Raw genomic sequence first — 25,084 nt, forward strand, 5'->3', positions numbered from 1 at the left:
GTGTTACAGAGAGGCTGCGCTCTCTGGGCTCCCGTTGGGTCCCGGCGCAGGATGCGCCGTCCGGCTGACGCGGCCGCTCTGAAAGGGACGCCCAGCGCGGACTGCGGAGGGAGGGACGGATCCGCGGAGCGCTTTGCTACGCACGGCTGCTATCAATAAACTATCCGGCTCGGCTTTTTCTTTTTTTTCCTTTCCGTTTTTGTTTCCTTACCCCTCCCTGTTACTTTTCCTTTTTTGCTCACAGACAAGCTCAATAAACGCTGGAAGTTGTGTGTGGGTTGGGGGGTGGAAGATGTCACTTTTAATTATAATTTTTCTGACAATCAGCACATCACACGGGACCCTCCCTCCTCTTAGGATGCCTTGCGGGAGCGGGGCTGCCCGCCTCCGCAGCCTCTTGCCCAGGAGGGACCCCTTTTCCCCCTTTGGGTGGGGTACTTCCTCGCCCTCGGAGGCGCACAGCCCCTCGAGGTACGCCGGGGCTCCCGGCGCGGCTCCGCGAGGCTCGGCCGGCGCTGACCGGGAGCGGCGGCCGCGCCCTGACCCGGCGCTCTCCCCTCGCCGGGCGCTGACCTGCTTGTGACCTACAACACGGACCGTGACATCTGCGTGAACCCGGCCGGCAACCGCGCCAAGTTCACTGTCTATCAAAATAACGAGATACGGTGGCCTGAGCACCGATAATTGCCACAGGAAGCCTTTATTATCTCCCCAGCTGTGTATTCTGCAGCCATCGGCTGGAAAAGAAGCAAATGGTAAAGAGTGAAAGGGATAATTAAAAACATCTTGGAAGGAGGTCAAGAAATTAACAGCCTAATATGAACAAAATTTGATTACAAATAACAATTATTACACTTCGTTTGTAAATGCTCGTGTTTATCCGCAAACAAAATCAGTTTCAAGTATGTTTTGGGTTTTTGTTGTTTGGCTTGCGATTGTTGATTTTGTGGTTGTTGGGTTGGGGGGGTGTGTGGTTTTTGTTTCAGTGGGTTCATTTTGTTTTAAACTATATTCATGTTACATTTTTCAGCGGGTGGCTATGGGTCTCGTTAGAGCTCAGGGTAATTTTTAATCATGTTTCTGGAGGAGGCCCAGGCCTCCCGTACCTGGTGCTGGGCGTTGCAGGCCCAGCCCTGCCCGCAGCCCTGCTTTTGGTGGGAGCCTGCATTGCCCGCAGGTCACAACCACACCAGCACCTCCTGCTAATTAAAGTTAGTCATTGCCACTTGCAGCCACCACCTACTGATTTCACCTTTGATAGCCAGAAAGATTCACCTTTCAGGACAAGGTCAGGAGGGGCAGAGGCTCTGGTTCACTAAGGGGTCGACCTGCCAGCAGCATCTTAGCTAAGCCATGCAGTTCAGCCTCTTCCAGATTTGACCTGTCATATTTGGGAGCCAAATTTTTGCCCCATGTAGCGTTGTGCTTGCTGTGCAGCCATCTGGCAGCTCACAGCAGCACACACCTGCTGCAGTTCTCCAGCACGGACGTGTAAGGGGGACTGGCCAGGGTGAGGTAATTTGTAGCTTGGCACTGAAGCAGGACAATGACAGAGTTTCAGGGGACAGGGGAGGTGCCCAGAGCCCTTACAAAGGGACTGTCCTTGTGCCACATTTCTGCCCTTGCTGCTGCTGGTTCTTCACACAAAGCACACTGCACCACCAGGCTCAGGATGCACTGCAGGGCCAAGGTGGATGATTTCCTTTACTGCTTCCATGCAGGATGCATGACAGTGAAGACAGAGGTGAAGCTGAAAGGAGCTTATAAACACATTGCAGTGGAGCAAGGACCTGGGGCCAGCTCTGTTCTCCATGCACAAGCAACAGGACTCGCTTCATTTTACATAGGAGAGAAATACTCCGTGTCTCAGTAAGGCAGGTGGTACTCAAAAGCCAACTGAAAAGGTGCCCTCAATACCTAGGCTTAGCCCCAGGTGCCACCCCCGACGTAGACCCCCTAGGTGGACCCATAGAACTGTTGTCCTGATACCTTCCCTGGCAGAGCTAGGCTGTGGGAGGTGACACAAGCAGTATGACCCGCCAGCCACCATGGGGCCTGTGGCACCTTGCAAATGGCCCCTCTGCAATGTGAACAGCATCATCAGAAACAGGGGACTTTCTACCAGCAATCAGACATACTCAGAAATGTGCATTTTCCAAATGTTTATTCCCCAGAGCTCCTTCCCCTGCTTCAGTCTGATCCCTCAGTCAGTCTGCAGCTGGGGAACTCATCCTGCAGGGACCCCAGAGGGGGCTCTGTGGCAGACCCCAAGCAGCAGCATGGTGCTCAGGCACAACATACACAGCTACCACTACTGGATGAATGAGACGTCCTCTTTGCACTGTCTCTAATGGGAAATGCTGGGATGAGATTAAATATTTACAATAAAATCCACTTTACACCCTATTATCCTAGCTACAGCTGACGCTGTGGATTGGGCAGCCCCAGATTGCATTTTCCTGTAGATCCGTCCCATCTTTCCCTTTTTTATATCTAAAAAGCTACAGTGTGCAGGATGTTCATCCTGCCTCTCCTATAACCCACCCACAGGAGATAATCCTGGGACAGAAAAGCTCTGGGAAACTTAGCTGTGGGGCTGGGAGTTTTCCTCCCCATCTCCAGCAGCTGGAGACGCATGTGGGGCAGGGGCTGACTGAGCCCCCATGGGGGAGGCTCCCTGCCAGCAGCTTCAGCGGGCTTTTCCCCCAGGCTGGGGCTGAGGCTCATCCTGATGGTCAGGAGCAGGACTCTACAGGACCCTTCCTACTGGCTTGCACACCAGGAAGGGAAAAATAAAAACACCTTTGGGTTTTTGCTCTGCAGTGACCCAATGCCATACCCCGCCTGGGGCAGCAGAGACCTGCCCCTGGCAGCTGTGGAGGGGCACTGACACCAGGGCTGAGGGGGCAGTGTACCCCTGGCTCAGGCCTCACTGCCACAGCTGGCCTGCAAGGGGTGGAAGTAAAGCTGCAGCCCGTCATCAACAGGGTGCACGATGGGCACAGTCTGCATGGTAGGGTAGCTGGGGGTGGCCAGCTCCCAGCGGGCCGTGCTGACCAGCTCGATGGCCAGCAGCTTGAGGATGGCCTGTGCCAGCTCCTTGCCGATGCAGCTCCGTGCCCCACCACCAAAGGGGATGTAGTGAAAGCGGCCTGTGGCCTCCGTCCCGGCAGCACTGAAGCGGTCTGGGTCGAAGCCGCTGAGGGGGCTCTGGTAAACAGTAGCCGTCTCATGCGTGTCACGGATGCTGTACATGACACTCCAGCCTTTGGGGATCTGGTAACCCTGGGAGGAGGAGAGAAGAGGGGAAGAGAGGAGTGTTACATACCTATGCCGCTGGCAGTGCTAGTGGAGGATGAGCAGAGAGCGCTCGGGATCAGCCCCACCATATTGCCCATCTGCTCCACAGCTCCTTTTCTGCCCAGCCCAACTGGTAACCACGGAGGTTGCTGGGTGGCACCTTCCCCTGAGCTGCATTGTCAAGCACCACCACTGTGCCAGACACAGGGTGCTTGCAGGCAGTGGCAGGCAGCAGCTCCCTAGCAGCCCACTGGTGTGGGAGGCACTTACATTCAGCTCAAAAGTCTGCAGTGCTGTCCTGTAGCCTCCGGAGACAGGGGGCAGCACCCTCAGCACCTCCTTAATCACACAGTCCAGGTAGCTCAGGCGGCTCAGCTTCTCCAGGTTGATGCCTGAGGGGCAGTGACAGCTCTGGCCTGACAGTGCCGGGAGCTGGGGGCCAGTGCAGAGACTGCTCTGGGGAAGGGTGGGCTCCGGTGGGGCACAGAGCTGGGGGGAACCTTCCTCTCTTGGGCCCAGGGGCTGGCTCTGGTCCTTGCGAGCATCTTTGGCCGTGGGGTGGAGAAGCGACTTCTCATTGTCCTTGCTCTGGGTGGTCAGGGTGTCTGGGCGGGGTCCCGCAGGGCAGCACTCACACCGCTGGTACAGCTCATGGGACATCAGCTCCTGCCTTATTTTTTCAGTCACTGAGGGGTGCTTCAGTAGCAGGAGGATCAGAGAGGTGCTGGCACTAGCCGTGGTGAAAAAAGCAGCAAATATGAGCTCAATTGCTGACTCCTGGGAGAGGAAGGAAGGTGCCAAGTTTGAATGCCATTTTAAACTGGTTGTGATGCAGACTGTCCTCACCTGTTGCAGGTTTTGTCCCTGTGCAGAGGTCCCGCTCCCCCTCTGCTCTCCACAAACCCACACCCACCCTGGGTTCTCAGGGACCAAAACAAAACATCCCTGTTCTCCCATTTCTGTATGAACTGAACATCTACTTGCTAAGTGACTGATGCAGAAACACAAGTGAGCTGAGTACACGTCACCTCCAATCCGACTCTCCTGAGCTTTCCTCCCGGGATTTACAAATTTTAAAGAAACATTTTAACATGCATTTCAGCACACTGAGTGAAGTCCATTCCAAGCATTATGCTTTTTACCTTCATCTGCCAGTTCTCCTTTGTGCCCAGCTTTTACCTTTCTGCCGAGCCAGGGGTTATGAGGCTGTGTGTTTATGCCTAAAACCTAGATGCACTGGCAGCTGAAATGGGTTGCATTTGATCCATCTCCAGGTATAATCAACCATTTACTTGTTTGGGAGGGGACTCAAACCAACAGTCAAAAGCAGAAAGACCTCCCTGCTACAGCAGGTCAGCCCAGGAGGTGCTGTAGCTGGCAGCGAGCTCTCCCACAGAGATGCACGCACCAGGCAAAGGACTTGCTTACTTTTCAAGCTATACGGCCTAAAGCACAGCAGTGCTCCTGAAAGCTCTGTAGCAGATGTGTCCATAGCAAGTTAGGAGGTTAGCTAGCTCAGATGGACCACAGCACAGTCAAATCTGTAATACGTGCCTCGTCCTGGCTCACAGATCCACACGCAGCCTCCCAGTCTTTCTGGGACTGTCCGCAGGGTCTGTATGGCACAGCACATGCCAGGTTGCTGTGCGATGTTCACAGCACCCTGTGATCAACTTTTGGAAATCATTTTCCAAAAGTTAAAGGTTGCCTGGAGCTGGGTCATGGCATGTCACATCTCTGATAGCAAACATAATGCTCAGACTTACACCCCCATCTGAAGGTGCCAGTGGGTCCAAAGCACTCGACTGGGAACACTGAGGCCAGACCCAAAAGCCAGGGCAGAAACCCGAGGGAGGCGCAGAGGGAGCCGCCATCCTGGGAGAGGCTGTGGCCCCCCTGGCTCTACCAAGCACTAATCACTGCAGCCTGGGAGCAAAGTGGAGCAAAACCCCTGGGGAAAGCAAGCAGTTTCCTGTCACGTGGTGACGTATCTGGATTTTGAATTGTTCTGACACAACCAGTTTCTGGAGAGGTGAAGCCAAAAACACAGGGAAGAACACCTAAAGGTATCCAGAGCCAAGTCTGCTGAGGTCAAGGGTGATGTAACAAGGATTAGTCTTTTCTGCCATCCTCAGTGCCATGTATTGGCTTGACTAGAGGCTTTTGCCGAAGTGCAGCTCTCAAGGGCATCTTTCAGCTGAAATAAAACCTCTGGAATAACAGATCCCTGTCAACCCCTATCACACCTCCTGCAGATGCTAGCAGGAAGTTTTACATTCACAAGGTGGCAGACCTAGATGAAAAGAAATCTCTCAGTTCCACCACATGCAGTTAAAACCCAAGACATTTCAATGCAATGCGAGGAATTTAGGGCAGGCTCTGCCATTTGAAATAACAACCCTTATGACTCCCTGCATCAGCCTCTGACAGTGCTGCTACATAGGTTGTGACACCAAGCTGCTGACTTGCCCTCTCTGCTTTTACAAGGCAAACATAACCAGCGGCTGGGAGGCAGCGTCTTCCCAGTATTGTCCCTGTGCCATAGCCCAACTGCCTGTCCTGGGAGGCAGGACTGGCAGCGGTATGGCTCAACCCATCCAGCCAGTGACAGCACTGTTACGTAGGGTGGGCTTTCTTTAATCCTTCCAAGGTTTTAAATGCTTTAAAACAGTACTTTTGGCAAAGTGATATCTTTTTAATGACCTTTATATTTCAAGGGTCCTGCCGAGTTCATGCCAGAGGTGGAAATCACAGCATATTTAGGAAAAATTCTGGGAAAACATCCTTCAAAATCATTTGAACAAAAAGCAAATCAGTAACTAGTGTGTGCCAGTGTTTGGAGCATCTCTCAAAGTCAAATATATCCATGACTCTGAGACAGCTTTGGACTTTTTATCCAATTACACCATTTCACTGGATGAGAGCTCTACTACTGTTTTATAGAGTCGACAACATTGCCGTAATTGCGGGCATAGGTAGCTCAGTTTGCAAGTGGTTTTGTTAAATATAGACAAGGTAGAAATTTTATAACCATAAAGGTACAGGACAGCATATGTATACACTATCATTTGAATCAGCCCGAGGTAACTGCCATGTCTCTCCATGTTATATTTAATGTCCTCTTACTCCACTTGTGTTCAGAGCCAGGGACATGATGAAAGATCATGTAATTACTTGTGTGTAATAGTCATGTGACTACTAACAGAGATTAATCAATCTTAATCACATTTTGAATCTGACTATTATTTCTTAAAAATAATTATAATAAAAATCACTCTATTAGAATAAATAATAAATAATTATAATAAAATTACTTTAAGAATATATACTGGTTCTAGTTGTATCTAACAGTTGCTGTAAAGTCGTTCAAATATCTTAGGTTTAGAGATTACACTTTCACAATACATTTATAAAACATTAGTCTTTAGTTTTTCTTAAATACCTAAATAAATGGTAAAACTATGTATATTCAATGCTTTATACAATATTCAAATACTTTTAAACCATATGCAGCTGCTGTACCCATGAAAAACTGCTTTAAAACTTGTTATATAAATGCAGTTTCATCTGTCATTCACTAACACCAAGTGACCTGGAGCTATGAATGGTGCAGTACTAATGACAATTTTTTCCCCAAGATCTTTGGCAAAATACTCCTCATATTCAGTTGGCAGTTTTGGCTCAGTAAGGACTACTGGGTTCATCCCTAAGTCACAGCGATGCATTGTGTTGCACTGTAGCAATCCACAAACTGGATGATCTAATTAATGATGAGGTGATAGGGAATGATCCAGAATCCATCATTCCATACCTGGACCTATTTTGATATATCACCTGAGAGGCTTCTGGGCTTGCAGTCCCCGCGAATACGGTAACATGATCTACATGTCGCGCTGTGCCGGATGCTGGGGGATGTCTGAGGAGCACACAACTAGCTCTAAATATTTCCAAGATAGTATCTTGGAGGTTACTGAGTGCATACTGGGGTACAGAGACTTAGCACAGCCACATAACCCTACTGGCATCCTAAGGCAGGCTGAAGCCTGGTGGCCATGAAGAAGAAAGGTAGAGAAGGCATTTATTCCCTTTTTAATTAACATCTCTCTTCTAATGCAGAGGCACAATCATACAAGGGCTAATGAGCTGCTGAGTCCAGGCTTTCTCACTTGTGCTGGAGACGATGTCCCCAGAGCTGGTAAGAGGAGTGCAGGAGCCAGCAGCTGGTGGTGGGTCCCCACAAAACCCTCCTCCTGCTCCTCAGCCCAAGTCTCTCAAAGAGCCACCGAGTTGGAAGGGACACTGCAAGGGGGGGTTCTTACCTTTAGCTCCTGCATGGTGAACTCTTTGCCATGCTCCTTGGCACTGTTTATTATGAAATCCAGAGCATCACTGTGATCTTCTGTGTTGTTTCTCTTCAGTTTTTCCTGTATAGCCTTCTCCATAAACTCATGTAGCATATCCCGCGCTTTGATTCCCTGTGGGAGGCAGACATACTTCAGGAGAGCCTTAGGAACTGTCCCCCTCTCCAGAGAGACCAAAGGACCCCAAGTGTGGCAATCCTTAATCCCAGAGCTGTAAGAGCAAGAACTGACAAGTCCTAAGAAACACTCTGAGAGGAAAAGACAGCAGTAAACCCATGGTACCAAGTCCAGAGGTGTCTGTGCTGAACAAACCCACAGTCGTGTCAGCTTCAAAAGAAGCTTGTCCAAAGGGACAAGAAGTAACTTAGCAAAACTGAGCCCAAGCAGCAAGGTGCATCTTAGACAGGAAAAAATGAGAAGCTTTACCAGGATACAGTAGATAAAGACAGTTTAATCACACCTAGCCCGTCTCCAGTTGAATTGCATTCCTGTGCAGAAAAACATTTAGGTAAGATCTCAGCAAGTCAAGTGATTAGTGATCTCTTCGCAAAATGGGATGGATGGCATCACAGAATCTGTGGGTCTGTATCAGGATGCCTCCTGCAAAAGCCAGAAGGGCCAGAGATTTGGGATAAAATATGGCCATAACCAGATGTTAGGAAGAGAATAAAAAGGCTGAGATTTGAGGTAGGAAGGATTGGACAAAGGCAACAAGACAGGGAGTAGAGGGGAATACAAGGGGACCTAAATGCAAATTGAAGAGGTTGGTCTGGGTCCAGAGAGGCTGTGGCTGACCCGAGAGAGGGCAGGGAGGGATAGGATGGGGGGAATAAAAACACTGATGACAACCTGCAAAGGGAGACTGGCCAGAGAAAACAAGAGCTTTGAATTTGTGGAGAAGAGCAGCAAGGAGGCTGGGGGAGAGCTGGGGCTGGCTGGGTAAAGTAATCCAGTGGTGCAGAGCTCACAGTGGAAATAAGAGATTGGGAAAGACCTGGCTAGAATGGGCAGGACACTTGAGCTGTGGTAAGGGTGGAAAACCCAAAGCCAGAGGAAGGAACGCAGGCTGAAATGGGAGAGGAAGGTTGGGATACAAGACCCATACCTAGAACAGGAGTATGGGGAAGCAGGCAAAGAGCAGCAGGGCAGCAGGAAAGAAACTGCACTGTTGCTGTGCCATGGAACGCTTGCTGCCTCTCTGCTGCTGAGGAACAAGGGACCAAGGACCACAAGTCCTTGGCCTGCCTTGAGGTGCACAGGGAGCGCTAACCTGAGGTGTGCTGTGCCCATGTGCCTTTCTACTTGTGGCCACAGACCCCTCTGCTGTGGGCTGACTTGAGTCCAGGCAGGATGAGATGGGAGAGGACCTGACAAGATGAACTAACCAAAGCCAAGAGAGGCAAAGTATGGGGTGAGGGAGGAACAGAGCCCTGCACTGCTCAGTGAGCTGGAATCAGTGCCCAGAGGGGCTGGAAGCCAACCAAGAGCAAGTGAGAAATGCAGAGAAGTGGAGATGGCTGAGTTGGGCAAGACACCAGGCCCTCAGACTCAGCACAGGGTGCTGCAGTTGTCCTGGCCCATTCAAGTGGTCCTTGGAAGGCCTGGGGACAGGAGGCCTCTGCCGCTGGGACCCCAACCCCTGCTCCCAGGCAGGGGCAGTACCTTGCGCAGCCCGCTGAAGGGTATGTTGAGGGGCAGGGAGAAGAGGTTCTCCACCAGCTGTTCAAAAGTTCTGGCCAGGTCCTTGAACTGCTTTTCCTCCAGGCGGAGCCCCAGTAGAATCTGAGCTGCAATGCGGAAAGTTAAGGTTTTAGCGGAGGAATAAACTGCGATGGAGCCTGGCTCCATGCACCAGCCCTGCAGCTCCCAGCTCACAACCTTCTGGATCCGTGGCAGGTAGCTTTCCAGGGCAGCACGGCTGAACACTCTGGCCAGGATCTAGGAGGAGAAGGGGAGGAACAGAGGCAGATGGTTAAAGCGGGGGTGTCCCACATGGCACCGAGGCCCAAGCCTGGGCAGGAGGTGCTGCCTGGGCTGCATGCCCGTGCGAGGCTCACCTTGCGGCGCTGGCGGTGCAAGTCACCGATGGAGCCAAGCAGAGTGTGGGAGCCCAGGATGATCTGCGTGCTCTGGGGCCACTGCGTGCTGACCAGCGTGTGCTCACCCAGCAGGATCTTGCGAATATTCTCGGCGCCCGTCACCCGCACCACTGGCCGGCCCAGGAGGTGGGTCTTGAAAACATTTCCGTACCTCTCCCGACGGGAACTGTGGAAGCGGGAGCCCTGAGAACGAGCTGCAGGTCAGGCCAGGGCCCCAGCCAGTCCCTTCCCAACCACTCCCTGTCCCCCTGCGCCTTACCTGGAGCAGCCAGTGCAGGGTCTCCCCGAAGAAGGGCCAGCCCATGGAGCCCTTGGGCAGGGGCAGAGCGCTGGTGCGGTCCCGGCTGAGGCTCCAGCGCAGGGCCCACAGGTGCTGGCACAGGGTGACCAGCAGCGCCAGGGCCAGCAAGGCCAGCGCGGCCGCTTCGGGCCAGGAGAGCCCCGCCGGCATCCTGCTCCCGGGCGGCGGGAGACGGGGCGGGCGCGGGCGGTGGCGGGTCCCCGCCCCGAGGGCTCGGGGCCGCGGGCGGCCCGGGGAAGCTGCCCCGGCGGCTGTCAAACACGGCGGGCGGGGCGCCCCGCGATTCCGCTACCGGCGGCGGACGCTCCGCGGCTGGTCCTGCCGGCTGCTGCACGCACAGCTCCGCTCGCCTCCTGCTGCCGGTGCGCCCCTCGGCCACATTTATATAGATATTGGGCACTTACGCCCGATCCACCTTCGGAGATGACGTATCCGCTGCATATTTAAGCAACGCGGCCAAGTGCGGTGATTGGAGCCGGAGAAGCGGGATAAGTGACAGAGGGGCGCAGAGACGCGGCCGGGGCAGCTCCCCTCTCCCGCCCCCCGCCCGGCCCCTCGGGGCGAACCCCGACGGTGCGGCTCTGCCGGCCGTCGCCCCCTGCCCCAGCCAGGCCGGCCCCGCCGCGGGACTGCGGCATCTCGGCGTGGGGTGCGGGCTCTGCCCCGCCGGGACCCCCGCGGCGTACCCTCGGGCCAGCCCTTGCCCCGTCCGGGGAAGCCTGCGAATCGCATCCCGGGCTCCCCTGACCAGGGAGCGTCCCAGCCCTCGGCCCCGCCGCCCCCAACTGCGGCGGCAACCGGGGGGATCCCGCAGCTCCCCAAGTCACACCCGCCCATCTGGGCCGCCCGGACCCCTGCCCGCCTGCGGCGCGGGTAAAAGAACCGAGACCTGTACAGGTCTCCACGAAATCAGCTCTGAGGTGCGTTCCAGCGTGTGAAATAAAACAGGAATACGGGTGACGTTTATATTACTGTATTTAGACCGTCAATAACTTAAAAATTACAGCGAAAATGTACATCATTTTTACACGTTCCATTTGGTTTGTATTTGTTAGACATTCTCTTTTTGTCTAAAATAGCCAGGAAGGGACAGTGCAAAGAGACCAGCGGTGGGACAAAATGCTAATCGCTGGGATGGGTCTGGCGGTCGAAAGCGCATACTGACAAACAGATGCGGCACGAAACCAACAGTGGCAAACCTATTCCTTACTGTAACCTGGGGAAAGGAACCCGAGATCTTACAAAAGTACAGTTAGAAACAGTAACCCTGAGGAACAAAACCAAACCAAAACGTCACATTATAAAGAGCTTGAATGGTTATTTATATTCACAACCTCAAGATTAAACCCTTTTGCAGAACAAAGCCTATAAGCCCTAATGCTAAATGAATATCAAGTCCAGTTGTCAGGTAGTTTTCAAAGGTACTAAAAATCAAAATATTTTTTTCATACCTCCAGACTACAAAATCTGGTATACAAAATTATGTCAACTCACTTTAAGGCTAATATACATTTAATGCAGAAAACAATAGGCGGTATCTGAAATGCAAGTATCTGAATGCTTAAAAAAAAACTATTAAATTAGGATTCATCCAGAAAACAGCAACTAAGGGATTATTTCTGAAATAATTACTACCCGGAGCAAAATTTTGGACATCATGTCTGCAAATATTTAAATAAGATATTTACAGTTCAGCTGTTCCATTATTGAGCTGTTTTTTATTGTACAGTCTCATTTTTCACCATTTGTTTACAATATACAAAATAGTATTCGATCCATTAAAAATACATACAAAGAATTGTTTGCTGAAGACTCCCTGTACGGGCCATCTACTGCATTTTTTCCTTTACTTGGTCAAGAGACTGTCCTAACTGATGTCACTGTTTGCTTAGTAGAAACAGTGGCTAAACACCTCTAAGCGCAATGAGATACCATCGATTTAACAGGCCTATGTGTGCTGAGACATACCATTCACTAAACTCCTAAGTTGCTTTACTACGGTCTCTATTAACTTCTGCTTGTCACGATCATTCTTCCTGAACTGAGCAAAAATGTTGTTCTTTTTGCTAGAGTCTTTCATTCTGGAGAAATAAAAAAGCAAACAACACAAACACGTTAGAAACATAACTTGAAAAGGAAAAAAATCTGACTATTTAAACGGGTTTACTTTTGTTCCTCTTTTGATCTTCCTGCTAATAAGAACTGAAAGATTACAAACCCTGTTAACTATGTGTTCTCAAATTAAAATTCTCCAATGTGGAACTCGTTTTAATAATATTACTTCAGAAATCACCCGTAAATATTAAGCAAGTATCTTTCAGCAGGAAACTTGCCCTACCAATTGTGTTAGGAGAGAAGCAAACCAGAAAACACATTAGTATCATCTGCTTCCGTGGTAAGTTCAGACTCAGCGAATGGGCATGTGTTTTGTTTTTTTTTTGTTCACCATCAAATTACCAGATATCGTTATTGCTGATCTTCTGTATCAATGGATTTAAAACGAAATTCGGGAAATAAAATGAATTGAAGCAACAATATTTTGTAATAATACAGGCGATACATACCCTCTGTGAACTCTGCAAAATACACATTCATCGCGGGCAGGAGAGGAGAGAAAACACCGTTAGAAAACGCCTTTAAATCACAGGACACTTTGATGCAGCTTTTTAAAGCAGATTGATGCTGCTCTGGCGGAAACGCACCCTCCTGACTCTGCCTTCCTCAGTCCGACCGCCGGGCCAGCCCAAACGCCCGCACTGGCTTTACCGCGGCGAAACACCGCACGTTGCCCTGCCCTAAAGCGGCAACAAGGCAGCCGGGACCTGCTACCGGGGCTGCGGCCCCGCCCGCGGCTCTGGGCACCGGGGCAGCGACGCGCCGCCGCTCCCGGGAGAGCGGCCCCGGCTCTGGCCCCCGCTCCGCAGCCGCCGGTCTGGGAGCGCTGCGGCCCCGGCCCTGCCCGCCGCCGCTCGCAGCCCCGCGCCGGCAGCTCCCGCCCCGGGCCCCGCACTTACTTCTCCAGGAGCGTGAGCGCCGTGCTTGGATTGACCCGCAGGTATTTGGAGGTGGCCTGCCCGTAGTCAGCCAGGTAGGTGGACCAGTCCCACACCATGAAGAGGTCCAGGAGCTGGGGGGAAAGAGGCGGGTGAGGGGGCGCGGAGCGGCTCTGCGGGGAAGAGAAACCCGCCCGGCCCGGGCCCGGCCGCAGCCCCTCGCCAGGAGCCAACAGCCGCTTCACCTGCCCTTTGCTTTCTTTATCACCTTCTCACCCTGCTCCGTGCGCTGGCAGGCGGCTGTGCGGGTTCGGCCCTAGCAGGGGATGCTAATGGCTTCACGCTGTTATTTCGGGAGCTTGCTTGACCGTGGGGAGCAGTAAGAGGATAGTCGTGTCTGTTGCTGCTCACAGAAATTTAAACCAGAGGTTCAGGTAGTATCAATTAAGTGAATTAAACAACCCCTGCTGCACTCTCCATGGTGACTGATCCCTGTGACTCAGCCCCAAGCCCTGGGCACACTTCTGGCCCAAACAAACCCCAAACACTTAAATAGGGGAACAAAGAGCCTCCAAACACAGCCCTGTGTCTGGCTAAATCAGGCCTTTGACTCACAGTCTTGGAGCTGCTGTTGAACAAAACAGACTGCCTTCACAAGTGGATGCAATGCTTAAACCTCCAGCAGGCCCTACCCTCACAGACATCAACACCTAATTCCCCCTCTACCATCACGGGGTGCAGGCCTGGTGCCGCCGGGCACCCTGCCCAGGCTGCCTGGGGCCAGGGCACCAGCAACCCTGCTTTGGAGCTGGTGGGCCCCACTCCCATTGACGTCAACAATGAGGCACCCCCAGCTTCTCCCCACGTCTGACGGCTGGCCTTATCCTGCTGCTGCAGGCTGACGCGGGCTTGTTCTCAGGCTGCCCTGTGTTAGCCAAACACACTCTTCAAATAAGTGCGGGGAACCATTAGCAATGCTTTGGCCTGGCTCGCGGTGCCGGTAGCTGCTCCCCTGAACTGGGTCCTCAGCATAACCTACAGCCCTGGCTTGCCTGGGGTCCTTGCTACATCAGTAATGCTGGAATGGTGGGGTGGAACAGGATTTTCTGTAACAAAACCACACTAAGAAACATAACAGACTACTGCAAGTTGTACCATTTTACTATTTAAATGAAGAACCAAGTTCACTTTAAACATTTGCTTCTACTAGGCCAGACCAGAGCTGGCGCAGCCAGGGCACAACAGCAGCAGCCCCTGCTCCCGCAGGCAGAGCTGCAGTGGGTGCTCACTTCTCAGACCACACTAAGCAAAGGGCTGCACCTCTGAGAGCCTTGCCTTACGTGAACTTCCCAGTCTGACAAAACATCACAGGTCTCCAGTAATGTTCATCCTCAAAACAATAATACCAACTTAATTACAAAATAAAAGCAAACATCTGGTCTTCACAGCTTCAAATTTATGTGTCTCTCCTCCAAATTTTTCCAATTCCTACCCCTCCTTATATAATTTCCAAATAAAGTGTCTAATTCAAATAAATAATTTTCTAAGTAATTATTCCTTCTATATTTATAGTATACTCTTTTATGAATATGTAGTAACATTTCCTGGCTTCATAACAGACCTCTGACACAGTTACTGCTTCGTGAACAACTTCATTGTTTCAAAGTGCTCCAGGGACCACTACAGACCTCAGTGACATCTAGATTTTACATTTAACTATCTCATATGGGTAAAAGGTGTATAAAAAACAAGGAGCTGACTTCATTCTCTGCTGACTACATATCCATGATAGCTGTCAAGGTCAAATGCAAATGGTTCTTTCTCACAAGGCGCTTTCTCAGGATGGACACCAGTTTTCCTGCTGAGCTGAAGAGAACATCCCTTTAGTCACTAAGCAGACAGACTTGGGAAGGCTCTGATAACTCAGGAATTAGTGGCATTTGTGAAACCCACAGTGTCAGTTGCTGCTGCACATTACTCATCATTTATTATTACCTGTGTCACAACACTTGGTAGTACCCAGTCCTCAGAGGCTGTAAATTCAAAAGCATGATCAAAAGAATGGAAAGATAGGACAAGCAGATGCAAAACACAAGCTGAGAGGATAAAGCTGACAACTACAGGAACCGAAACTATATAATCCGGATGACTTCACGTTCCCTCTCTGTTACAGAGAAGCAAACAGAATGTATTAATAAATTACTACTAATTACAATGCCACTTGTCATGGGCTCCACATGGGAGACAGTCCTTTAGAAAGGACCATGCCAATGGTCCTGCAACAGTTGTGCTCAGTAAATCAAAGTTGAAAGATTTTATTTGTTATCTCTATTGTAACACTGAAATTGAAGATTCTGTGTAAATCCTAAACAGTCCTGAAGCTCTGTACTCTGTTAGCAATGTGCAGCCCAAAGGCATCGATGACTGTTACAATTATAGCGCTGACAAGTTCAAAGAAACTTTGCTGCCAATATCACATGAGCAATTTTCATACCATACTTCCAGTGCCCGAAACAACCGTCTGATTGTGTCATTGCTCTGGGACATCTCAGTGATAGTGACAGCCAGGCTGGAAGATCACACCTCATCTGTCACCTGACCAAACACAGGTAGGCACGTAGAACCCTAAAAAGACCATGGAGTCTGTTGCTTTTCAACACGAGGTAAAACAGTGTCCCAAGAGAACATCAAGCATATTCTGTGCAATCCAAGACAGTTGTGGCTCTGAAGAGTGAAGACCCTGAGAGACACTACTGGCCAGGGGGATGTACCCAGAGCCTCTTCCTTGCTCCACACTTGGTCAAAGATGCTGCACATAACCAGCCTCATGCTAATAAATCTCCTAAGTTACAGCAGTTGTCATGACATGTGGCAGGTAACACAAAGGACCAGGAACGTGCAATCAGATGACACATGTCACTCAATCATAGCTCCCTTCCCTCCTCTGTATACATGTTCAGGGGCTGCAGTGTCACAAACATGCCCTGCTGCTGGTGTAAGCACAACAGGGAGCTGCAGACACTGCTGGAGACCGGGCTGCTGCTGTGCTCAATTATGCATTGTGCCCCTCTCACAGCTGCAGTTCTGCACTGTGACATATTGCTGTACGTAATGGGCTTTGACAGCACGTACTGTATGCTGTGGGTGGGCAAGAGCTGCCTGGTGTGCAGCTCTTTGGATCTGTGTCCTGGCCATTCATATCACCTGCATCTGACTTGGCACTTGGCGGATGTACAGTCAATGCCGGCGCTTTGTGAGGGGAACAGGCTGGAGAGCAGCCAATGAGAGGAAGGATCGTCTAGCAGAAATGAGCTGCTCATCCCAGGACAATCACACGTGTGTGGAAAACAACTTCAATCCACCCATACAAAGCTTCTCTCGAGCACAACTCCGAATTCACCTTCACTCCTCCAGCCATGCTGCAGAGGTATCAACCTTACAGTCTGCTTCAACTGCCCATCCATTCAAAGATGCAGAAAGATATTTGGGCTACTTCATGTGATTTGAACATACTCTTGGAAAGAGAAAGCTGATAATGAAGCACTGCCCTACCCGATCCTTTAATAGAAGATTTTTATTCTAGTAAAGCATAAAGTTATATTGAAATTTATACATAAAGATTATTGAAAATAAGAGAAGAACATGAAGATGCAAAAAGTATTTTTTTAGCTGATGCAAACAGATAGCTACATGGAATTAATAACGAAAACTTGGCCAACTTCCATAGAGAAATAAAAATCCAACTTTATCCCTACCTTTTTGCTGTTTTTTCACTTACAATAGATGCATATTAAAATGATTTTATAGTGTGACAGGGACTAGGTGTGTGCAAAACCACAGCCTTTGGTAATGTTACATGGTAGTCAAAATGAAGAGATAATGGAAATACTTGATAGATTTGGCTTGATATGCTGATATGACTCATACCACAGAGATGTAACACATAGGATATGTTAAATTCCACTGAAATAAAAGACGGTTGCAAATCTCTGCAGTTTTAAAGACCATGATTACTACTAATGTGGAAAAAGAAAAATTGTATCAAGGGCAAGTCTGATCATAAAAGCATTAGTTTTGCCAAAGAATATCAGCTACAATTAAAAAAAAAAAAAAAAAGGCAAGCAAAAACCAACAAACATTTAGGGGATTTAAGTTCAGGTGAGCTCAGCTTCTCAATTGTGAAGCATGAAGTGCAGGAGAATTCGCTGGTTTTGTCACAGTAGTTCTTATTGTGGCAACTGGAATCAACTAATTAAAGGTCAGATTAAAGAAACTATTGTATCCACTAGAACCATCACTGTTATGGCGAGAATAACTGAAAATGAGATGGATTGCCCAGCAAGAAATGGTCCACACTTTCCAAAGTTAACCTGCATAGTGGGTCACCTCCAAGCGGTCAGCAAAGCAATCTCTCCTGTGACTGTCCAGAGTCTGGAGGCAGCGCGGACCCACCTAAGGAGCCACCCAAGGGTGCTCTGTCAGAACCACCTTATCATGGAGCTGAAACACCGTGAAGCACCTAATAAACTAGTTATAAGTACTTTAAGAACAATGGCGCTGTTGTACTCTCATTATCATGTAACAACCATGAAAAATAAGAATAAGCTAAGACAGGAAATGCTATACATGAGACTTTTATAACAAAGCAGAATATGCTTCCCTAGCAGCAAGGGAAGCCCTATTGAGTAGCAAGAACTTGCGGAGCAGTGTGTGGACCTGTGTGTCTGAATCTTTGCGAAAACAAAAAGGCAAAAAAAAAAGGAGCAAGCTTTATCCTCTTATCCTTTCTAGTATACCAGTTAGAGTGTCAAATAGACTGTCTACTTACTTACACTTACAAGATAGATAGAGTATGCACTTCTGCCTTATTTAGAGGATTTGCCTCTTCTAAAGGTGTAATAGAAGGGGAACCTTTATCCAACATCTTGGAACCATCAGGGTGATGATCAGAGAGCATCATGCTCCTTTAACTGTATATGAAACAGTGTTGCTTTCTCAAACCATAATATTATTACTCACATATATGTCTACATAGATAACTTAAGCCACTGGCTGCTGTTATACATTTGCATTTTAAATTATGCCATGCAATACTTTGATTTTCTAATTTTTTTGTTCATGTGTCTGTATTTTCTAAATGCCTTTTATGTCTAACATCAGGTTTTTCTGCTCAAAATAAGCACCACTTGGGAAAAAAAAAAGGTGTTTATATAGAATATAAAAGCCTATATTGACCTTTTACATTATAGAAATAATGCTGCTATTTTGAACTAGACGACTTTAATTTTAAACATAGCATTTTTATTGTAAGATACAATCTGTTGTTGTTGTTACTTTAAGATCTTGATAGCTAATGGGTTTGATTAACACAAAACATTACAATATTGTTGCTATGTTGAAAAAAAGTTCTAAAGATTTTAGGGACAGAATTCTGGTTTCAAGTAGGGCACTTGGCACCTATTCTCCCATGTCAGTACTCTTGCATTTTCCCAGTATCTAGGTGATATGGCCACGATAGAAATTACTGGTAATCAATGCTCAGTAAAGCTTTGTCTTGTATTACCTAAAGTCCCAAGCAGCTCAGCCGTGGTTCTGTATTTAGGCCATCTTGTAATTACGTGAGAATTTTGTGCACTGGGAACTGCTGGAATCGACCATCCGGCCCTTTCAATGGTGTTTGAACCTCTTGTCACATCCTCAAATATCATACGGATGCCCTTTCCTTTTTACTTTTGGGCAACTGTCAGGAATAATCTTGGAAGAGAATGTAACTTTGGGAACTAGCTATGTGCAGAGTCAACCCAGAAAACGGGACAGAAGGAGGAGACAAGGAAATAGGGGCACTATCCATTAGACAACACCAATTGTGTTGGTTACACTACAAAATCCTAAGTATAAATTATCAAGGTAGCTCAGCACGAGCTGGAATGGTGCTGTTATCTCTTCTGATGTAGCAAGAGCATCAGCAAATATCTTTGGTTGTACTATTGTACTATCTCACAGAGATTCAGGAGCTGGAGAAAAAAAAGAGGAGTCCTACACTTAATATCCTGCTTACCTTTCTGTAAAGTCAAATATTCCATCAAAAGAGAAGTATTTTTTTCAGATATCACTGTTAGTTATGTCCTTCTGGCCCACTCTCCTTGCTCACAAGCTGAATATTCCCTATGCTAAACAGTTTATTAACCCCTAATCACCCAGTTACTTCTGGACTTGATTGCATGTGTAATTACCTTTTGTCAGGTACAATTTGCCTGATAAACATGTCAGAACACTTGCTGCTTAGTCTGTTGAAACAGATAAATGCTGTCTTTCCACAGCCTTGGGGCATAATTAACAGGGAAGAAAAAGGCAGTTATAAAAACAGACAGAAGCTGATTCAGAGCGGCAGGAGCTCCCAGCGTGCAGCCCGCCAAGGCCCATCGCACGGCCGCTATGCTTGCCTGAGCCCCATTGAGCTCCAGCCTGCTGTGACAGGGCAACAGGGGCTGCCCTCAACAACTCGGATTTAAAGTAGGTTTCCACGTGAACTTCAAAAAAAAAAAAAGAGTGGGATGATGCCTGTTTAAAACAAAACAAAACCAAAAAAAGCCACACACAAAACCCCCCAAACACAACCACCACCAACAAAACAAAACAAAACAACACAACAAAGTGAAGTAGCAGATAATGATATTGGTAGAGTCCCTGTCATCGTTACATGTTGGATGCCCAAGCAGATTGTCTGGGATGGCATCAGGAAGCAAAAAATTAAAAGAAAGCACAGGGAAAAAAATCAGGAAAAGAGAAAAAAAAAGCAAGATTAAAAAGAAAATGCTTTGTGGCCCTCTTGAGCTCGGTTGCTTCTGATTTCTGCCCTGTAGTGTTTGCGGGTTATGTATCCACACACTACGGGGAGTGAAAAAAAAGAAATCCTTACCTGACCTCTGGGTAACCCAAACAGGAGATTAGCCCATTTCCAAGCAAAGCAGGTTGTCACACTGTTAGGCCAATTGCTTCTATTGACACTTTGCATAAACATCTTACACAGGGTGATCAGAAAGGACTGTTATGCCATTAACGCTCTTTTTATTTTTTTATACCTAAGCCTTACAGAATAAAGGCCTTTCTGAGTAAGGGATAACAAAAGGGTCAAAAGGTCACAAACATTCTTTTAAGTAGGTAAAAATCGGGCAGTTTTAGATTCATTGAAAAGTGCAAATTGGAACTTTTTTGACATTCCAGCATGCTCAGCTTTTTCTGATTTTACTTTTAGCAAATTCATTAATCTACTTAATTGTGCATCTTTACTTTTATTTTTAAGCAAGAAAATGATAGAATATTCATTTTAGGAAATAGCAAGCCATCTAATCTTCTCAGCTAATCAGTAATCTAAACAGATTTAAGACATTACCATTAAAATCCTCGTGGGGAACAGTGTGAAAATATACATAATTTTTTTCCTGAAGTGGTACAACTGAACAGTCTCTCACATACAGTTTTCACCTATAATTTACCCAGCATGTGGTTCACACTGTGTACACAGCAAAATATTCTATATTTTCCTTTGTTTTGTTTTTGCTTTGATCAGATATGGAAACAATCTCCCTTTAATAGTATAAAAGCCACCTGCTGGGCCTCGCAGACTACAGCTAATTGGTAAATTCTTTGAAATTTAGATATAATGGATTTTGACCTCTTTAATTAAAAAAATCCCAAAGCTTAGAAAACTGGTGAACTCTTCTGGGAAATGAACGGTGCCAAGCATATACAACGGCAAGCTATGCCAAATATTTTCTTAGGAGAGAATACAGAAATAACATTGCATTTTTTCCTTGAGGATACGTGGTTTTTGACCTAGAAAAAAAGCCCCGTGACTGTTGTTAGCTATGTATAATTTAAGTCATCAAGATAAAGGAACAGTAAATATATTAATATTTCAATTAGTACTATTGGTATGAGGATTCGGAGCTAAAAACCTCCAAAGTGGACTTTTTCATTTTAAACACAGAAAAGTCAGCCACTCACAAATGTCCCACTCCTTAATAGTTACCATTCCAAGGAGCTCACACTGTACCTAAACACACCTTTTATGCAGAAGGACAAAGGGGTTTGAGGACTGAAGAGGAAGCCTGTCAATCAGAATAATTTTTGTTTCATAATTTCTGACATAACGTGAATCTTCCAGTGGAGCTATAATCTCCTCAGTTTGCAAACTCTCGGGCAACACTGTCTTCCCTTTGTTAAAACATTTACTTATACTCTACCCACCGTAATGGGGCCATGGTCCGTGACTGGGACGAATTGGCACTGCAGTAACGCAACTACATAACAACAACACTTTGTTTTTAGTCTCTGTTTATGTTTCACGCACAAGTACACATGAATATATGTTACACAGGTATAAGCTTATGTCCAACAAATTAAAAAAAAAAAAAACAAAAAAATGCATGAACATGAAGATAACACCCCCATTAGTTCACCAAATGTTATCTCCCTGTTTATTAAAGCATGCACACCATGAAAACACTTACTAGATTGGAACTAAAACGTGAAGGACTAGAATCAGAGCTGGACAAAGACAAGTAAATCTTGTTCACTCGAAACATTTCGCGGTTGCAAAGGAACAACAGAAGTATTTAAAATACAGATATCTAAGTCCAGCTTACAAGGAAAAAAACCCAAGAGTTTGCTAACTGTAGCAACCAAATGCAATTATCTCTTAATCAGTTGGTGTTTGTCACTGCTGACAAATATCTTGTTAGACTGGTTAGCAAGTCTGCCTGCCACTTGCCAAAATATTTTGTTTTATTTACTCCTGGTGACTTATTTTGTGAATGTGGTGATTTTTAAAATCCCCCCCACTGATCACATAACTGGAATAACACACATTGGTCTTGTGTTTCAAAGTGTAAATCGATCTCTCGATCTGTGAATGTCTCCCTATAGTTTATGCTATTCTTTTTCTGGATTGGTAAAACAAATGCATTTTCAAAGTGATGTTATGGGGATTTAGCTATGCAATTCCCATTAGTGTCAATGGGGGTCGCAGGCTAAATTCCTAGGCAATGCTTTGAAAACTGAGCCCCCGATTTTCAAAGGAAGGATAGTCTGTGTTAGAAAGGCAGTGTCTCTCAGTTTTTAAGCCACTGCATTTAAACGTGCCTCTTTTTTTTTTTTTTAAGTACTATGCATTTAGAAATTGTGCCTAAATTTGGGATATTTAAATGTTCGTGAGAATGAAATAGTTTCATATTTAAATGTGTCCATCTGTCTCAAATTTATAAGTGGAAATCTTATCTGTCACTATCTTGAATGTTGGGATACAATCTTTAACACATTTGTAAGCATATCATGTATAAGCTCAGAGCTTACGACAGCTGAACCACTGGGAATTGTTGCTATGCTAAAAAAACTCAGAAGTTACTTTTGTTCAAGTAAATCCTTTATAACCTAAATTCTCTGAAAGGGCAGAATTCTTTCCCAAAATCTGGACCTTGACATATACTCCGAGAGATGCCTGGTCTCGTAATCTCTGTGAACAAGCCCAAATACGTTTTTTATTCTTTGGCACTTCAAATGAACTTAGGCCTGCCTACAAAACACTTGCTGCTCAAGCCACAGGAAGAAGCTTTTTGCTCATACCATGACCAGAAAAACACAATATAGAAATTTTACAAATCCCATTAAAACTTCAAGCAGCCCAAGGTGCAACTTCTGAAGATAGTCCCTGAAAAATAGGCACTGAGGCAAATATAAACACTTAGGCCCTATGCAATACACAATCTAGCAACAAGTAATACTGGTTCAAATAAGATTTGTTTAATTACAGTACAAATGTTTATTATGAAATGTGTTCTTCTCCATCATTAAAGAATAAGCTGGACTAGTAGAAAAAGAACCATCTTTTGAGTCTAGAAACAGGGAAGAGTTTGAAAAGCAGGAACCTGGCAGACAGTCAAGCGCCAGAGGGCACGGGCTCGGGCCAAATTGCTCCCGTCAAGCCCGTTAGCCCGTACACGAAGTCCCTTTTGACAAAGCATAAAACTATGTCAATGGTAATATTTGTGTGGATTAAAAATTGTGTATTATGCAATGGTTAGGTCATTCACAATTTTTTTTGTTTTTGAGCTTCTGACGCAGAGGCCTACACGCTCAAACTGCACACAGGGGTGACAAGTGCAACCCTGCGAAACAGGACATTTGCCTCTGACCTGAACGAGACTTTGAAAATGCAATTTCAGTTGTTAAAATCATGAAGCACTTAATATAGCACAATTAAATTTAAGATGTCATTCTCGTATATATATTTTTTTAATTTTTCTTTTCAAACTGCAGGTTTGCCTGTAGTACTTAAACACTGAAATTTACCCAAACCATTATTAACTGAAGAGGCATTTTTTACAGTTTAGTTTATTTAAACTTACACTTTCTATAAGGAGTTGTTTTCAACTGCACGAGACTTAGAACAGGCTTGCTTTAAACTATTTGCTCATCTACAAAATAATGCCATAAATAGCATGACTCTGGTTTAGAGAAAGTGAGACTAATTAAAAATGATTTAACTTGGTGTAACTAGAATAAAATTTGAACACAAAACATGTTCACTTCAACTTCTATACTGTGTTCCGGAACTGAACACTCTTGTCCCATCTGTCATATATAATATTTAGCAGCACCTATGTGAGTAACTCTGCATGCCTACAGTCTCACCAGAGGTCAGTATATATACTATACCATGAAAAGCCATTACTTGACAAATGCTGTTTTGAACTAACTAATCCAAACTGTCCTTGTATACACACACACCTAGTCTATACAGTCAAGCTTCTATACCTTAGAACTAAACATCCATAGTGGTCTGCAGAAGTATAATTACAACGCCAAGTTTAAATTTCAGTCAGATTACTTCTAGGGTTGAAGGAAGGAGTTTTAGATACACAGCCCTGGCATGTGAATGTAAACTGATGCTTATGGGAAGACAAGTAAGCAAGGCAGAGCTCCACGGCATCAGCCTTGTGTGCACAGAGGCAAAGACTTCAGCTCTTTGTATGAAGCTGCAGTTCACAGAACTGACCAAGGAACCACCACCCTCAACACTGGGAATTAGCAATTCAGTGGTAAAACGCGATATTTCCTTCTCCTAGCTTTTCAGTTATTGTCATATTCTGACTAGGAGCAAAACACTAGAAGAAATTACATCTAAGAAAAACAGTGAAATTACATTGTTGCAGAGATTGAGGCATCTACCCTAATAGGAAGACATACATCAGGCCTATAAGCTTTATGAGCATGTTTTGAATTTCCAGCATTTGGTCTTCACAGAGGTCCACGATCTCAAGTACGCACTATGAAACACATCATCTCCACTGAGGTAACCTGCGGTTGTACAGCAGATAGAGGAAAATAGTTTGTTTCAACACAAGAGTTTAATTATTTTTTTGATCTGTAACTTTTGGGTTTGGTTTATTTTTAAGGTTTGTGTGGACCTCAAAAAGCTGCAGATCTAAAATTTTTAAAAAATCACAGTCTTAGTGCTGCACATTTTTCTCTTAGGCGGCCATCAAAGCCCTTAGTATTTTATACAAAAGGCATCTCTCTGGAAAACCTTTGCAGGAAGCATATACAAATATAGCAACTGTCTCATAAAATATCGCAGCTGATCTTGGATGCTGAGTTAGAATACATGGAAAGCCACTGAAACCTAAGACATAATAGGCAGAGACCAGCACCATTTTGTTTGCATCCAGAAACAAAACTCCAATACAATCCATAAGGCACAGACACTTACAGATGTGCTCATCATGAGTTTACTGTAAACAGAGAGTTATTTCTTCCAAAGCAGAGCATTCAGGGTATGGCTGCACAACCACCCTTCATAGCAGATGAAGTTACATCCCTTAGGGAAAGCTATACTAGACCTGGGAACCACTGGACAAGGAATTCCACAATCAGTAGCTCAGGAATGTAAATATAGACAAGTTAAAAGCAAAGCAAAAAATCACTAGACAGAAGTTTTATATTCTTTTCCTGCACAACCTTCACTTTCTT

General features: G+C 46.4%; 2 protein-coding genes across 12 annotated transcripts in view; both read right to left on the reverse strand.

Annotated features, from left to right (window-relative positions):
- Nucleotides 1-681: 681 nt before the first annotated feature.
- Nucleotides 682-10,211, reverse strand: CYP26C1 (cytochrome P450 family 26 subfamily C member 1). Its single transcript, XM_065843682.2, has 6 exons — nt 10,020-10,211; nt 9,719-9,943; nt 9,324-9,599; nt 7,620-7,775; nt 3,571-4,077; nt 682-3,285 (listed from the first exon to the last, which is right to left on the reverse strand). The coding sequence occupies exons 1-6, from the start codon at nt 10,209-10,211 to the stop codon at nt 2,923-2,925; spliced, it is 1,719 nt and encodes a 572-aa protein (XP_065699754.1). The 3' UTR covers nt 682-2,922.
- An 807-nt stretch (nt 10,212-11,018) lies between these two features.
- EXOC6 (exocyst complex component 6) overlaps nt 11,019-25,084 on the reverse strand; it is a 94,052-nt gene continuing 79,986 nt past the window's right edge. For 6 of the 11 annotated variants that reach the window (XM_071812002.1, XM_065843367.2, XM_065843363.2 and 3 more), the window contains 2 exons: nt 13,076-13,188; nt 11,019-12,142 (listed from right to left, as the gene is read on the reverse strand). In XM_071812002.1, coding sequence (XP_071668103.1) covers nt 12,010-12,142; nt 13,076-13,188 — 246 coding nt within the window. In that variant the 3' untranslated portion in view covers nt 11,019-12,009. Of the gene's footprint in view, nt 12,143-12,625; nt 12,638-13,071; nt 13,189-25,084 lie in introns of those variants that run through there. The other 5 variants (XM_065843362.2, XM_071812003.1, XM_065843366.2 and 2 more) reach the window with 2 other exon arrangements.

This window comes from Patagioenas fasciata, chromosome 8, assembly GCF_037038585.1.
Source record: "Patagioenas fasciata isolate bPatFas1 chromosome 8, bPatFas1.hap1, whole genome shotgun sequence".
Lineage (NCBI taxonomy): Eukaryota > Metazoa > Chordata > Aves > Columbiformes > Columbidae > Patagioenas > Patagioenas fasciata.

Coding starts and splice junctions, on each gene's coding strand:
- CYP26C1 (XM_065843682.2), bottom strand. CDS start 10,211: ATGCCGGCGGGGCTCTCCTGGCCCGAAGCGGCCGCGCTGGCCTTGCTG. Junction 9,944..10,019: donor CCCTGCACTGGCTGCTCCAG/GTAAGGCGCAGG, acceptor GCTCGTTCTCAG/GGCTCCCGCTTCCACAGTTC. Junction 4,078..7,619: donor TCACCATGCAGGAGCTAAAG/GTAAGAACCCCC, acceptor TTCCTCTCCCAG/GAGTCAGCAATTGAGCTCAT.